The sequence below is a fragment of the Tachypleus tridentatus genome, chromosome 11 (assembly GCF_004210375.1).
Source record: "Tachypleus tridentatus isolate NWPU-2018 chromosome 11, ASM421037v1, whole genome shotgun sequence".
Taxonomy (NCBI): domain Eukaryota; kingdom Metazoa; phylum Arthropoda; class Merostomata; order Xiphosura; family Limulidae; genus Tachypleus; species Tachypleus tridentatus.
The window spans coordinates 80,864,725-80,879,114 of record NC_134835.1 but is presented as its reverse complement, the minus strand read 5'-3'; the positions used below and the strand labels follow the sequence as shown (position 1 = coordinate 80,879,114).

The following is a 14,390-nucleotide window of genomic DNA, read 5'->3' as shown; positions in this document are numbered from 1 at the left end:
AACAAAGTATATAGAATAAGAATATGCAAAAAACAAATGTCCCTTAACTATTACAATTTTTCTGGCATTTCTTGCAACATGAACCATTAAAACATCATTCATCTACACAATATTGCCTTAGGAAGTGATCTACAAATCTTTGCACAGAAAATAATGTAATACAGTATGTCATTTAATAAATCGAAACCTTGCCTGTCTAGTGGTTATTGTTGTAAATGTAAGAAAGAACTACATGTATTGACAAATACTGAAAGAAAGGACCTTATTGTCTATTTAATGGCTCTGTAACCAAACTAGATTCAAGGCTAATAAAAAGTTACTTTTTTCCAGCAATGACAATATCACCGAGTAATTTATATACTTTATCAGTACATAAATAAAGCACTTATACATCATTTACAGGTAAGAAACAATGCCTTCAGTTACCTATCTCAACTTATGTAATGTTAAAATGACCCTGTTTAGAGATTTGTTCTCAGGAACTCTTCCCAAGAGTGAAACAGGGTGTTGCTATACACATTTTGTCTACTTCTTTACTGCTGTCTACTGTCAATAAAACTAACCACCCTTTTCTTTATACTAATAGTACTACTGGATCAATTAATTTTTTAATTAACTCTCTCTCTCTCTTCAGTATCACTCAATTCAACCAACCTAGTAACCATTTTGCACTGTTTACTGTTTCCATACCATAACTTTTAATACACTTTGCATATCTTCACAAAATTTGTCAATTTTAGTAAACATTGCAAGCCTTTTTGTACACAAGAAATATGAAGTATTCTTACTAACGATTTGTCCATTAATATACAAGTTATTTCCATGGTATGGCTCAGAATAATATTCTTTGTCCCAGAATCTCAAACTTTGTGTATTCTCTAAAAACTCCTAAATAAAGTTCTAAAGTTTTCTTCAGTAAAACTTTATAATTTAACATTTTGTTACCTAACTTTAAACAAGGTGTATGTCAATTTAACTGGCTTTAAAACCACAAGGGAAACAAAAATATATATATATTACCCTTTTTTCTTTTTAGAATGACTTCAAACTAATATGAAACTACATTTGTGTGTATGAAATAGAATTATACTCATAACACTATACATCTATTTATATTTAATGTTTTATCATCTAATTAGTTGCATCATTGTAAGTTGTAGCTCACATTACACTATCAAATTTCATCAAATACAAGCTACACACAACAGACCTTATGAAAAGAAACTATTATTATTACCATTATTTATTTCACCTAATCTAACCTTAACTAACAAAAATAGTTTCCTGTTTTTACACATAATAATATATAAACAAAGAATACACAAGAATAACAAGACAAAGTAGTACTTCTTGGAGGAGTGGTAAATAAATAAGAGAAAAGAGGATGCCAAGAGAGCAAATTTCACAATCCCCATACTTGGAAAAATTGAGGATTTTGAAAACAAAATTACAAACTTGAAACTTGTAAAACATTAAAAGTTACATTATTAGCTATGTTTTGATACCATATTGGTTCATATAGCATGATAATAAAATATTTTAAGTAAATTTTGAATGTAACTTAGTAAAACCTTGTGACAATCATAGAAAAGGATGTCTGTATGGAAAGAGTTACAACCAACTACTAATATTTTTTTTAAATATAAGAATGGATTGGTTATCAAAAAAACAACAACTAAAAGTTGCATCTTATTAATACTTTTTATAAGATTTTAAAATAACAGTTAGTTTTAAACATAAGATGCATGTTTTTGTTTTTCACTTTTGCTTACATACCCCACAAGTTTTTGGATGGATGTTAAACTAAATTAAGCTCAAACTTCACTTTTTAAAAAAATGTTTCTTCCTAGTTACATTTTCTCAATATGTATTATGTCCCAAACTAACTTACCAATAAAAGAAATTTTTAGCCACTTGAACAGTGATTTAACAAGTACCCAGTGCTTTAACAGTAATAAATATTTGTTTACTGCATAAACATGTCACAGCTTTAAAGTTCACGATGTTGAAATCATAATGTAATAGAGATGTACACTTTACAGAATGCTACAAAAACTGTGAAAATAAGATATTGTTTTACTTTGATTTTGTGAAAAGAATAAGATGCTTATGCTGTTTTCAGAGGTTGCTTATACCAAAGAGGTTTTATAACAGTTGCAGGTTTCTATATTCACAATCAAAAATTAATTTATTATAAAACTCAAGTTAACTGCAGATATTTTTACTAAAGTCCTCATAATTTGTCCTTTGTAGCTCCAAAATCAGGGGTATGTAAAAAAAAAAAAAAAAAATTCATATCTAGATTTCATTTCCCACAAGTCACTGTCAAAGATGTTAGATGTTTGTTTAATATCATAACTCACCAGTTAAGGCTGGACAATAAGAGGCTAAAACAATGAGATACTATTTGCAATCTTTAGTCCTATTGGTTTCCAGTAATTCAACAGCTTTCATTTAAGCCATTATTTTCAAAAACTATTTTGCTTTTTCTTAAACACCATAGTTGAAAAGTTCATCAATAAGCAGAGCATTAAGTGCCAGTAAATTGACTTTTAAAAAATATAAATATTTGATGATAAACATATACAAGTTTACCTGAATACAGCAGTGTCAAAACAACAATTCTTATGCCACAATCACACAATACTCAGTACCTTCAAACATATCTGTAAAAGAGGATCAAGTTGACTACGTAGGAATCGGGGACAAGATTCAGCTAGGTCAATAAAACTTTTCAAAACAAAGTCCTCATTCTGTTGCTCCAAACTCTGCTGCAGAACCTTTTTTAATTATTTAAAAAATATATACAAGTTTACATATACTTATATAAAGTAATATTTTTTTCATAACATATGCATAATCATCTTGTACTAACTAAAACATCTGGACAAATCTTGAACACATGGCATGATCTACTAAGCATGCTCTAGAAATGAACCACAAGTATTAATACAAACACACATCACCTAAGCAGCTTAATAATGTTGAAGTATGGACAGGGTGCCAAAATATTGTGAAATAATAATTTGAAAGGGAATATTGTAGGTTGTTGAAGGCGTGGAAAATTGACATGTCAAACAATTGAAATGATTGACCATAAAAACAACTTACTGTGAATGGGACTGAAAGATTACACTATGTAACAAAATTTTTACTTTTTCTTGTTCCTGGGCAGAAAGTGTTATTTCCCAATTGCTTATGCCTAAAGTAAATGAAAAAGACGACCTATTTTTCTCTTCAAACTTTGCTTTTGTGACCTGGGAGCATATAAGGAAAACATGATGGGAGACTATATTTGGGGGCTGATATGTGAAAGTGATTTACATTACAGTCACATATCTCAAAAAACTACTCACTTCTAAACATTTTTGTATAACTTTAGTATAAATACATGTAAATCTTGATTCATATGTTGTTTTATTCAGATCTTATGTAAATGAAAATGTGCAAATTTGCTCATTCTTACATAGAAAATAGATTAATTTCTAAATTTCATTATCCAGGTCACAAAAGCAAAGTTTGAAGGGAATAATGTTCATTTTCTGTACTTTTACAACATAAGCAATTAAGAAATAACACATACTATCCAGAAAAAAAATTTGTGTTACATAGCATTAAATTTATAACAGTATCTGAAAGTCTTTAGCAGAAAGTGCTTTCGGAGTTTGAAAAATGTTAACTTCTTAGGATTCTAATAAAATGCTGGAAATTAAATTACAACAAATTTCATGACTTTACCAGATGTGACTACACATAAATGGTCACTAACTCTGAGGTCTATAGGCATGCTTTACTATTGTTGTTCATGTAATTTGATAATATAATAACTCAAACTTAACTGTTTGTTGTACCTCAGCCTACCTGATGAAGAAATGATATAAGGGGAAGTTATCATTAGCACTTGTTATAACAGATATAGTGCAGCTCACAAAATGTTTTATATTTTTTCTTTTTTCTTTGTTTTTACTTTGACTCAAGTCCTTAGAATTAAAATCAACAGAGGTTTCTCCAACATAATTGATATCTCCTTAAAGAATGTTTAAAACTATCCAACAACTGAATTTACAAAAATTTGTCACAAATATCATGAAACATAACTACTCCATTCAGTTTGATGGTTAAACATAGACCATGACCACATTGACCAAATGTGAAGAGAAGTAGGAAGTGTCAAAGAATTGTCTAAGTATTCTATGCCGACATGGTAACTATTTGTGAGACAATAAACCTGAGTACTCAGAAAAATTGGCAAATCTTTATGTTCCAACAGTCAAACAAGTTCTTAATTGTTATGCACAGAACAAAGCATGACCTACATCTTATTTCAGTTATATATTTGTATATTTAAATGACTCATCCATGATATTAACTCTGAAAACATATTTGGCATCATGTGTAGTAGTTAGTTTAAAAAGTTAGAAAACAGTTTTCCAGGTTTAAGCAACTGGTCAGGCTTTAATGCATGAGAACCAAACTGTACCAGACATTTCTCAGAATCTATGTGAAAGCATGCCTCATAGATACTCTTAACAAGCACTGTGCTATGTAAAGACAGCATTCAGTAAGACCTCTTCCTTTTATGAGACTCCATGTTCAGATACTTTTAACACATGTTGCACCATGCAAAGACAGTGTTCAGTAAGACCCCTTGTTCTCAAGACTATGTTCAGATACATTTAACAAAGCATGAACAATCAGCCCAAAGAAAATTCCTGAGATAAACTATTTGCACAGAACAATTCAAACTTTTAAAAAACATTTTAGCTATCTTTTTTATTTTTACCATAACATCATAATAATATTCAGTAACACAATATAAAACAGACTAAATGACAAGTTGTTTATCCAATTTTCTACTCTCAAAACAGTATCTTCAACCATACCCTTGATTAAAATATATTTAAATTAAAATCATTATTTGCAACACAAAAATTCATATTCAGCTTACACAACTATAAATATTAAACATAGTTTCCATGAAAATTTTAAAATACTATAATAATAAAAGATCAAAAGCATGTTATCAAAATTAAGTGCACCAAATGTGTTACTTTTTACCTGTAGAAGAGGTGGAAGGCAGTCTGCCAAGTGTTTCTGAATGTTATGTTCTTTTTCATGAGCTAGTAAAAAGGCTGTTGTAGCTCTAACAGCAGCTAACCGAACCTACAAGAGCAAAGTTGAATTTAAAAATATTCCAACATTTATTAATTATTACAATAAAAATATTTTAACACTAAAGATCAAACATTAAGATATCACAGTTCTATACATGGCTTAAATTGTACACTTACAAATGTATAGACATTCCATAATATTTTACATGCTTATCAGAGCTAATAATTAAATGTGATTAAACTTAATGTAGAAGTTACAAAACCTTCAAAATATTCTTTTAAAAACAAAAGATTTATAATTAATAGCAAAGTTTACAATATTTCTTTCCCAATTTAATAACTCTGCACTACTTAACAAAATACAGGCACAGAATTTTTCATTACCACAAACAACTGTAGTGTACAAGTTGTACATTAAATACCCACCCTCAAGATCATTAACATACTTCATACTAATCAGCTATAACAAGATAATGGAAATATACAACTATGAAAGTAAACCTACAGAAAACTTCATTAATTCAAGCTATATTTACAGAATATTTCAATAGCACTCAAAATTAAGTCTATTCTAGATCTATAAAAGTCTACCATAAAATATTATAAAATAACTGGAGAAAAAATGAAATTGTGAGGACAGTGATAAGTTCAATACTTTTTTGACTGTAAGGGTTAATTTATCACTAACATACATATACATGACCATCAACTAGACAAACATATTTACAGATTTGGACAAGTTCAAATGTAATTATGATGACGGGTTTTTTTAATTATTATTTTTTTTTAATGTAAAAGGGTCATTCCAACTCACCTCAGGTTTTCCAGTTTATGTCATAGATTTCCTTCAAAAACTTTAAAAAAAAACAACTTCATTTTGATTTATTCAGCCATGCAAAATCCTAAAACTGTACTGCATAGCTAAATAAATCAAAATGAAGATTTTGTTTGAATGTTTTCAAGAAAATCTGACATGAACTGGAAAAAGTTCTTTTTTCTGGGTGAGTTATATGGAATGACACAAGTGTTATACTTAATGTGTAAAAGTCTCAATATTACATTTAAGTTTGTTGGGTCTTGAAGACTCTGTAAGAGCATTTGTCGAATTACTTCTAGGTATCTGTTCTGCTGGTTTCCAAAGATACCAGGTACAGCTCTGTGTAGAAACAAACAACATTTAACATTATAATATTCAACACTTTAATAAAATCAGCTTTTTTTAAATTTTAAGTTAAACTGTATGTGATTTTCACCAGATTTGTAGCTTTAATAGTATCTGAATAGCATACCCAAAGAATATTATAATTAAAAAAAACTGATAAGTTACCTTGCAAACAGGCTAGTTATTTTGTTGATTCTTTTCATAAACATACTGTCACAGGTAATTTTATATGTAACAAAAGATAGGCTTAAAAATTATTTTAGTAAAAGTTAATAAATTTAGAATTTTAAAAAGACAAAAGAAAAGTGAAATCTTAAAAGATTTTAAAGAAAATATTGATAATTCCAATATTAAAAGGAGCAAAAAATTTAGTTATCCTAAATATTTTTATTAATAGAAACTATTTTATTAACTCCATAAAATAAAAGTTAAAAACCTTTAATCTTATCTAAATATAGATAATACTTTTAATATCTTTAAAAAAAAAGCAGAGAAAATCAAGAACAGTTTATTACCCTTATCGACAAATGTTGGTTGTAATACTGGTCTTGTACATAAAACACTACATGCATACACTTTAATTTATGAAATCAATACAAAAAAAAGATCTAGAAAAAACATTTTAAATAAAAATAGAATGACTAATGTAAAGAAAAACCATTAAAATGGAATATAAAAAGAGGTTCTAGATGTTCTAATTTACTATTTTTAAATACAATTTTGAAATTGCATAAAACTCTTGTAAAGTTGAGATTTATTACAAACTACTTAACTCTTTTGCAGTTATCAAACTCTATTAACAATTTGAATTTTAATCCAAATCTAATATCTCCAAAAAAACTTAATTGAAAGAAGCAACAGTACTGATATTTATGTACATAACTTAGATATTAATTTTGTAAAAAACAGAGCACAACTGGTAAAAGGATGGGATTTGATGTTACCACCTTTACAGTTCCCACTCCTAACAGTTTTTTTTTCATCTATACTTCAGAAAATAAATGTTTATCTCTCAATTTAAAAGATCTTTAAACATTTGTAACAAAATTAATTCTTGTTTGGATAATTTTCAGATAGACTTTTGAAATATAAATGTTATAAGAACTGGTATACAAAAAAAAAGTTTATACCCTTTATATTTATTTTAAAATATAAAACTGTATTAAAAGTCTTGATTACAGAAACCACCTTGTGGAGAACATAATTTGTTTGTTAGTCAAGGTTAATCCCTGACTCATAATTACCTAACTTTAAAATATTTAGGTATTTTATTCAGTATAGCCAGGCAGAAAGACTAGCTTCAAGTAGCTAGGCTTAGCTCACTGGGTTTAAATTTGAACAAATTTTCAAGAGAAAGAGAGAAGGATGTGAAATTATAAACTATTAAAGTAATGGTTTTAGTTATGTTTAACATAATTTTGTAATTGTAAAATAAAAGGACAGAGATTGGGAGTCTTGTAGAAAAATAGGGTAGTTTATCTCTACTGCGAGAACAGTTCTGTAAAATTTAAGGTGGTTTATTTCTACTTTAAGGTTATATCCGAATATTTAAGATTACTGCCTTCCCACAACTGGTTGGAGACAGTGAAAAGCAATAGAAGTCCAGATGTTTAGGTTCAATCATTCAGCTTCTAACACTTAATTGATTTTCCTTAGTTGCTAATTAGTTTGACATCTGCATCAGATTCTTGTTATAGATAGAATATCCCCAACACATTTGGTGTTATTGCCACAGGCATTATCCATTATGAACTTTATTGATGACAACAATAATTGGTAGTGGAAATATTAATTTTTATTTTTGCTTCTCTTTGTAATGTTTTTGATTTATATTAATGCATATATTCTAATTCTGAGTGACTATAAAAGCCATACATTATCATATCAAAATGACTTTTTTTTTTTTACACACCAGGCCTCAGATTAAACATTTTCACTTACCTAGAAACAAAAACAAACATTTTGCATAATACACCAAGAATAATGATATTTTAAATGATCTAAACATTTAAAGCCTATCCTATTCTTAATTAGATGTTTCTTATTTTTTCATGGTTTCTGGAACAAATCAGACCAACATAATACTTTAACTCTGAAAGTTTAAAAAGTATAAAAACTCAATTTTTTAGTACAAAGTATCAGTTATGATACATTCATGAAAAATATTCACAAACATTAATATATTCGGAATTTGAATTTTCCTTCCAAATAATTTTCAGCAAAATGTATGTATGTATAAAATTTAGCAAAGTTATTATGAAGTTTCATGATGTGTTATTTCACATTTTCTATTAGTAAAAGACACACCACAATACTTCATTGATTGTTTATTATGTTTAGGCATAATTTCCAAGAAGCTAAACATTGAAATCACATGTACTGGCAAATTATTTTTCAGTAATTCACAAGCAAAGTAAAATTACTTGTAAATATTTGTTCAGTTTTTTTTTGTTTTAAGCTGATACAAGTATTTACTTTAATTTAGTTGTGCTGTTGTTTGGAATTAAGCACAAAGCTACACAATGGGCCATCTGTGCTCTGCCCACCACAGGTATTGAAATGTGGATTCTAGCGTTGTAAGTCCGTAGACATACTGATGTGCCACTGGGGAAGTTAGTTGTGATGTAAATAACTTCACGTCATTTGTCTATGGTATAGACATACATGATCAAACCACATAATGTAGATAACTTCAGGTCATTAGTTGTGATGTAAATAACTTCACATCATTTGTCTATGGTACAGGGATTACAAAGTACCTTTTCAACCCATCATCAAACATTCACATAATGTAGATAACTTCAGGTCATTTGTCTATGGTACAGGAATTATAAAGTACCTTTTCAACACATCATACACAGAGATGCCAACTATTTCAAATGACTGAGCATAATGATTGTAGACAGAGCCCTTTCACAGTTTTAGTTTGTTTAGATTTGCCAGAAACAAGACAATCTGGTGAACGAGAAATACCCATCTACGCAAGTGCTGATTGGCTGACAAGCAGTGATGACATAACTATGGATTCTCCCACGTACCCAGTATGGAGAAGCACTGCACTCAAACTATTGGTAGACATTGGAGATACAAATATTTTTTATTATTTCAAGCACAAACATGATTATCACAAGTAGCCATTTGGGCAATATCTTTTATTTATTATCAAAATTTATTTGTATCTCACTAGAAATTTTCTTTTCACCCCTTTCAAGCCCTGGGGGAACAATTTATCACTTTATTCTATAGGCCTATATAATATATAATAATTTGGGAGTTGCAACAAGTCGTAATATTTGTCTGTATGAGCGTATAGTTGTAATGTATACACCAAAATCATAATGATTACGCTCAAGTCGTAATGGTTGGCATCTCTGCAAACATTCACATAATGGTTATAGAAAATTTATAAATATTATCAAGCAGTAAGTATTCATACACACTTCCTATACAGTTAATTTATTGCTTCTTTTTCTGTATCATTTCTGTGATTCAAGAATATTTGCATATTCACACTTAATTATTTCAAGAAATTTTCAAGTACAGGCAGATCTAGACTAACCACTTGACAGTAAAAATTTAAATATTATAGAGGTCAGCACATCATCATCGTTTTGGCATTTATCATCTCCATTACTCACGAATATTAGTATGTCAGTGTAGCAAAAGTTTAAGTAAATACCTATAGATGCTAACAAATAGTAACACAGTCAATGAAACACAGATAACATCAATATAAGACTGAGTAGAAATGCTAATTATTTTTGTATCTAGTGACCTAAAAAAAAGTAAACAAAACTGTTTAACATTCCTGATATTCACTGTCCTGTAAAGCAACATATAAATATTTTTAAGTACTTACAAAAAAATAAAAGAACTAAGATAGAAAATTCCTATCCATGAATCAGACCAACAAACATGTTAAAACAAAGGGAGGAGCAAAACTTAAAAATAATAAGTGAAATGTACATAGTCACTGTATGAAACAGATAAATAGCATATTAAACTTACATATATTCATCTCACAATTAAAACTATATTATAATCAATATATCGCATAATGCTTGTGTGAAGCACCCAATTATCTTGTCTACTGACACTTTTACGGTCCTATTCTGTACAAAAAAATAAACCAATAATATTTTCATAAATCTTTTGTCCACTGAGAAAACTTTTTATCGTTATAATTACACAAAACTTGATCATGGGAAAAAAAAATCTGTATACTTTTTAACAATTTTTCTATTGAATTAGCTTTACATTAACAAACTTTTATCTAATTATTTATAATTATTACTAAATATATTTGATGAAGAATTCAATAAACAAGAATAAACTATATTTTGAGAAATTGCAAAAACAAAACCTGAAGAAATTCTTGCCAGTATTTGTTTCCAGCTTCATTCAGAAAACATGAGAATTAAATATAAGAAGAAAAAACCATGTTCCATGTATAACTTTAATATAGACTCATTTCAGAAGTTAAAGATCTTGGATTCTTTTCATTAATTATTTATCCACACAGAAAAGGCCAGAGGATACGAGTAGTTGGATATGGAACATATTTCCTAATTCCAATATTAGCCTCAGGACAACATACTATACATTAAGAAGCAGAAAACACAACCAGTTTAACCAATACAAAATGTGCAAATAAAATGTTACTTTTTATTTTACTTTGCAAATTTTGATAATGCCATATATTTAACAAAATGAAAACTTACGTAAACATTTGTAATGATGCTTCCTTATAAACTGTGTTTTGGGAACTTGCACAGTCAAACAAAAACTTGAGAAATTCTGGCCAATGGTTGTTTCCATCTTCATCTAGAAAATGTGGAAAATAAATACAAGATGGAAAATATATTCCACATATAATAAAATACAGACTCTTGTTTTCATAAATTATACATCTCATATTCTTTCCACTAATTGCACATCCACATAGAAAACTTTTTTTAACTATAATTATGTGATTTATTGGGTGGGAATAAGTTAAAATTTTCTTAAATTTAAAATGTATTTCCAATAATAATTACCTCCTGTCAGACTTACAGCTATTACTCAACCACCCACCTAAGCACTGGTCCAATTTTTTCTTGCTTTCTCTAGTATTTTATACCCCCACTCATTTGCTCTTAGCAATATTTCTTCCATGAAACTCTTAACCTACACCCTCCATCCTGGTACTAGATGATTACGTCACTTTTTTCGAGACTGACTCCATCCTACTCTAACACTAGCTCTTAGTAGGAAGAAGGGGCAGGATAGTGTTAGAGGTGACAAGTATGGTTTGAAATACATTTTCAATTTAGGAAAATGTTAACTTCTAAAACATAAATGACTCTTTGTGAGTGGATATGTGCCTCACTGCAAAAACTCCTTGGGTGGAGAAACCAGCAAGAATCTCCAACTCTGGGATGTTCTTCAAATCCCTCTCAACAATAACTTTTTGTGATGAATTCAAAGTAGCATGAGGTGTAACCTCAATAGGTATATCCCCAATGGCTTTTGAATGCAAGAGGAGTTTACTGTGTTGAGATGTAGATGTTTCAACCAATATGTTACCAGATCAAAGCTTCTTTACTGACTTTGGAGAGCCAGCAAGTCCCTCTAGTCCCTTTTGAACAAAAAAGGGAGACATTTGCCCTAAAGGTTTGTCTGAAAGTGAGTGCAATATAAGAAAATGAGGTACAACAGGTGGTACAGATGGTGAGGTTTGCTGCTCAGGATCTTCAAGACATGGTCGTTTACCTATAGACTGTGTATTACTATTTTATTAAGATTTTTTAATTGGAGTATCTATAATAAAGAAAGGGAAATATTGGTGCCAACTGACCCCACCCACCGTGGAGCCCTATGAGGGGACACACTACAATGTCAAACAAAGACATTGCAGCAACGTCAGGGTTTCATGAGCACTATACCCAAACACCAGTATCAGATACAATGTCCACAACACCTATTGAGAATATCCAATACTGGTACTTGGTTGACCCTAGCCCGAGTGGACCAGCTGATTGACCCAAGGGGGCTATACCCCAAGGCTGCCTGTGTACAGGAATTCTAGGCCAAAATGGTGTGTTAGGGTTGGACCCTTCAACCACCAGGATCCTCTCCTCCCCTTCACAGGTTGCCACACACAGCAAACACGTAGGTGGATGTTTAGATCCCAGAGGAAGTAAACTGAAAGAACAGAACCTTCCCTGAGAGATTCCCTCACCATGTACAGGAATCCACACCGAGGGGCACCACTATGGAAATGTGAAAATAGGCATAAGCAAAATAAGATTTGGTCAATCCACAGACCTGATGAAAAAATGCCAATGTTGGGTGAGAAATGACTCCACCATAATCTGAAAGAATCTAAGAATTGGTTGAAACAAGAAAGATCAATGATCGGATACCAAACCTACTGTCTTTTATGGGCACAACAAACAGGAATAAAATCTCAGAAAAACTGGATAGACACATTCTACTCTTCCCTTGATCAGTGACTCTCTGATAGCTTTGGAATGAATGCTAACACTGAGGATCTGTAAGAGGTGAAAATGCTAAGTTGGGTGAGGGATAATAGTGGTGGTGTTGTAAACTGAATTACTAAACCTAATGCATGAATGTGAAGTACTTATGGATCTTTTGTAAATGAATACCCATATGTCCAATAAAAGTTGTAACTGACTTTCCACAGACCCCAACGGCAAAGGGTAGTCAATAATGCTGATGATCTGCCCAAGTGAAGAGCCTGTCTGATTAGGACAGAAACTCTTCTGGGTACCAACAGATCAAGGAGCTATAGCTAAGGATCAGGACACACCTTAGCACATAAATATACATCCTCCTAGCAGAGGTAAACCAAAGAATGTTATTCCAACAAACGTGGCAAACAAGGTATAGCCATCCCTCCATGTAACTGAGTGGTAAACCTCCCTGCATAAACAGCAATATCAAGTGAAGGAAAAAAGTTCTTTTTACCTCAGACCTTTCTGCCACTAAGGAAGGAGCAGATTGAAAAACAAATGGTTAAAGCTCCGGAAACTCACACACCCATCTGAATAACTGAAAAAAGAAATAGGAGAAGGCTGATCCAACTGACTTCCCAAAAAGCCAACCTCATAAACAAAGATGATGGGAAAAATAAGTCTTAATGTCCTGGATCATAGGCAGCCTCAACATCTCCTGGAGAAATATCCTTGGAACAGATATGTATCTCCTTTTCATAATAAATCATGTACAGTCTCAACTGTTGAGAGATGCTAATTAACAGAGGTAGAATAGAAGAGGTCTGATCAGTAAATCAAAATTTATGCCTGAAATCAGTATATCACAACAAAGGGAACTTTTATTTAGTTATTATTGATATTATTGAACTTAAATCAACTAGGCAATGCAAGAGTCAAACTCAAGGACTTTAACAATCAAAATAATTCTTTAGAGAAACCCATTTCTAAATGCTTTGTCAAAAAAAGAAAAAAGAAAAAGTGACATTATCTGAATGGGGTGTTTTAATACAGTACCAGGATAGAGGGTGCAATGACATTGGTGGAGTATCTTTAGATAAATATTGCAAAGGGAAATTGAATGGGATATAAAATACTGGAACAAGCAAGAAAAATTCAGCCCAAAGCTTCGATGGGCCAGAGAAAAAAACAAACAAACTGGTGGTTAAGTAACAGCAATAAGTGGGAGAGAAAGTATGCATGTTTAGGAACTGCCTTTTCTTAATGTAACTCTTTTGTTGGATTAGATTTTTATTATTCAATTATATAATTTTATTACCTAATTATTTACAATTAGTACTAAATAAATGTAATGAAAACATAAATAAACAAGAACATGTCACACAAGTTAACATTTTATTCTGAATAAGTAACTGAACAGTTTATAGGAACCTCTAAAGTATTAAAGTATTAAAGGAAGTATTAAAAGATGTTGATTTTTCATGTTATAGACTGTACTTTTTATAATGTTACAACTGTAAAGTGAATAACAGAATTTAAAGCAATCCTCAATAAGTGATTTTAAATGAAGTTAACATTCATTTACATCCAGTATACAAACTGAATATCATATGCGAGCCTATAGTTTATCATTAATATATTACACAATTCATTATC

The 14,390-nt window shown here is 30.4% G+C and overlaps 1 protein-coding gene across 3 annotated transcripts in view; it reads right to left on the bottom strand.

Annotated features, from left to right (window-relative positions):
- LOC143232586 (importin-5-like) overlaps window positions 1-14,390 on the bottom strand; it is a 59,743-nt gene that overhangs the window by 29,575 nt on the left and 15,778 nt on the right. For all 3 annotated transcript variants that reach the window (XM_076468189.1, XM_076468190.1, XM_076468191.1), the window contains exons 4-7: window positions 10,998-11,100; window positions 6,174-6,270; window positions 5,059-5,163; window positions 2,655-2,780 (exon numbers count right to left, since the gene is read on the bottom strand). In XM_076468189.1, the coding sequence (XP_076324304.1) occupies window positions 2,655-2,780; window positions 5,059-5,163; window positions 6,174-6,270; window positions 10,998-11,100 (431 nt within the window). The remainder of the gene's footprint in view (window positions 1-2,654; window positions 2,781-5,058; window positions 5,164-6,173; window positions 6,271-10,997; window positions 11,101-14,390) is intronic.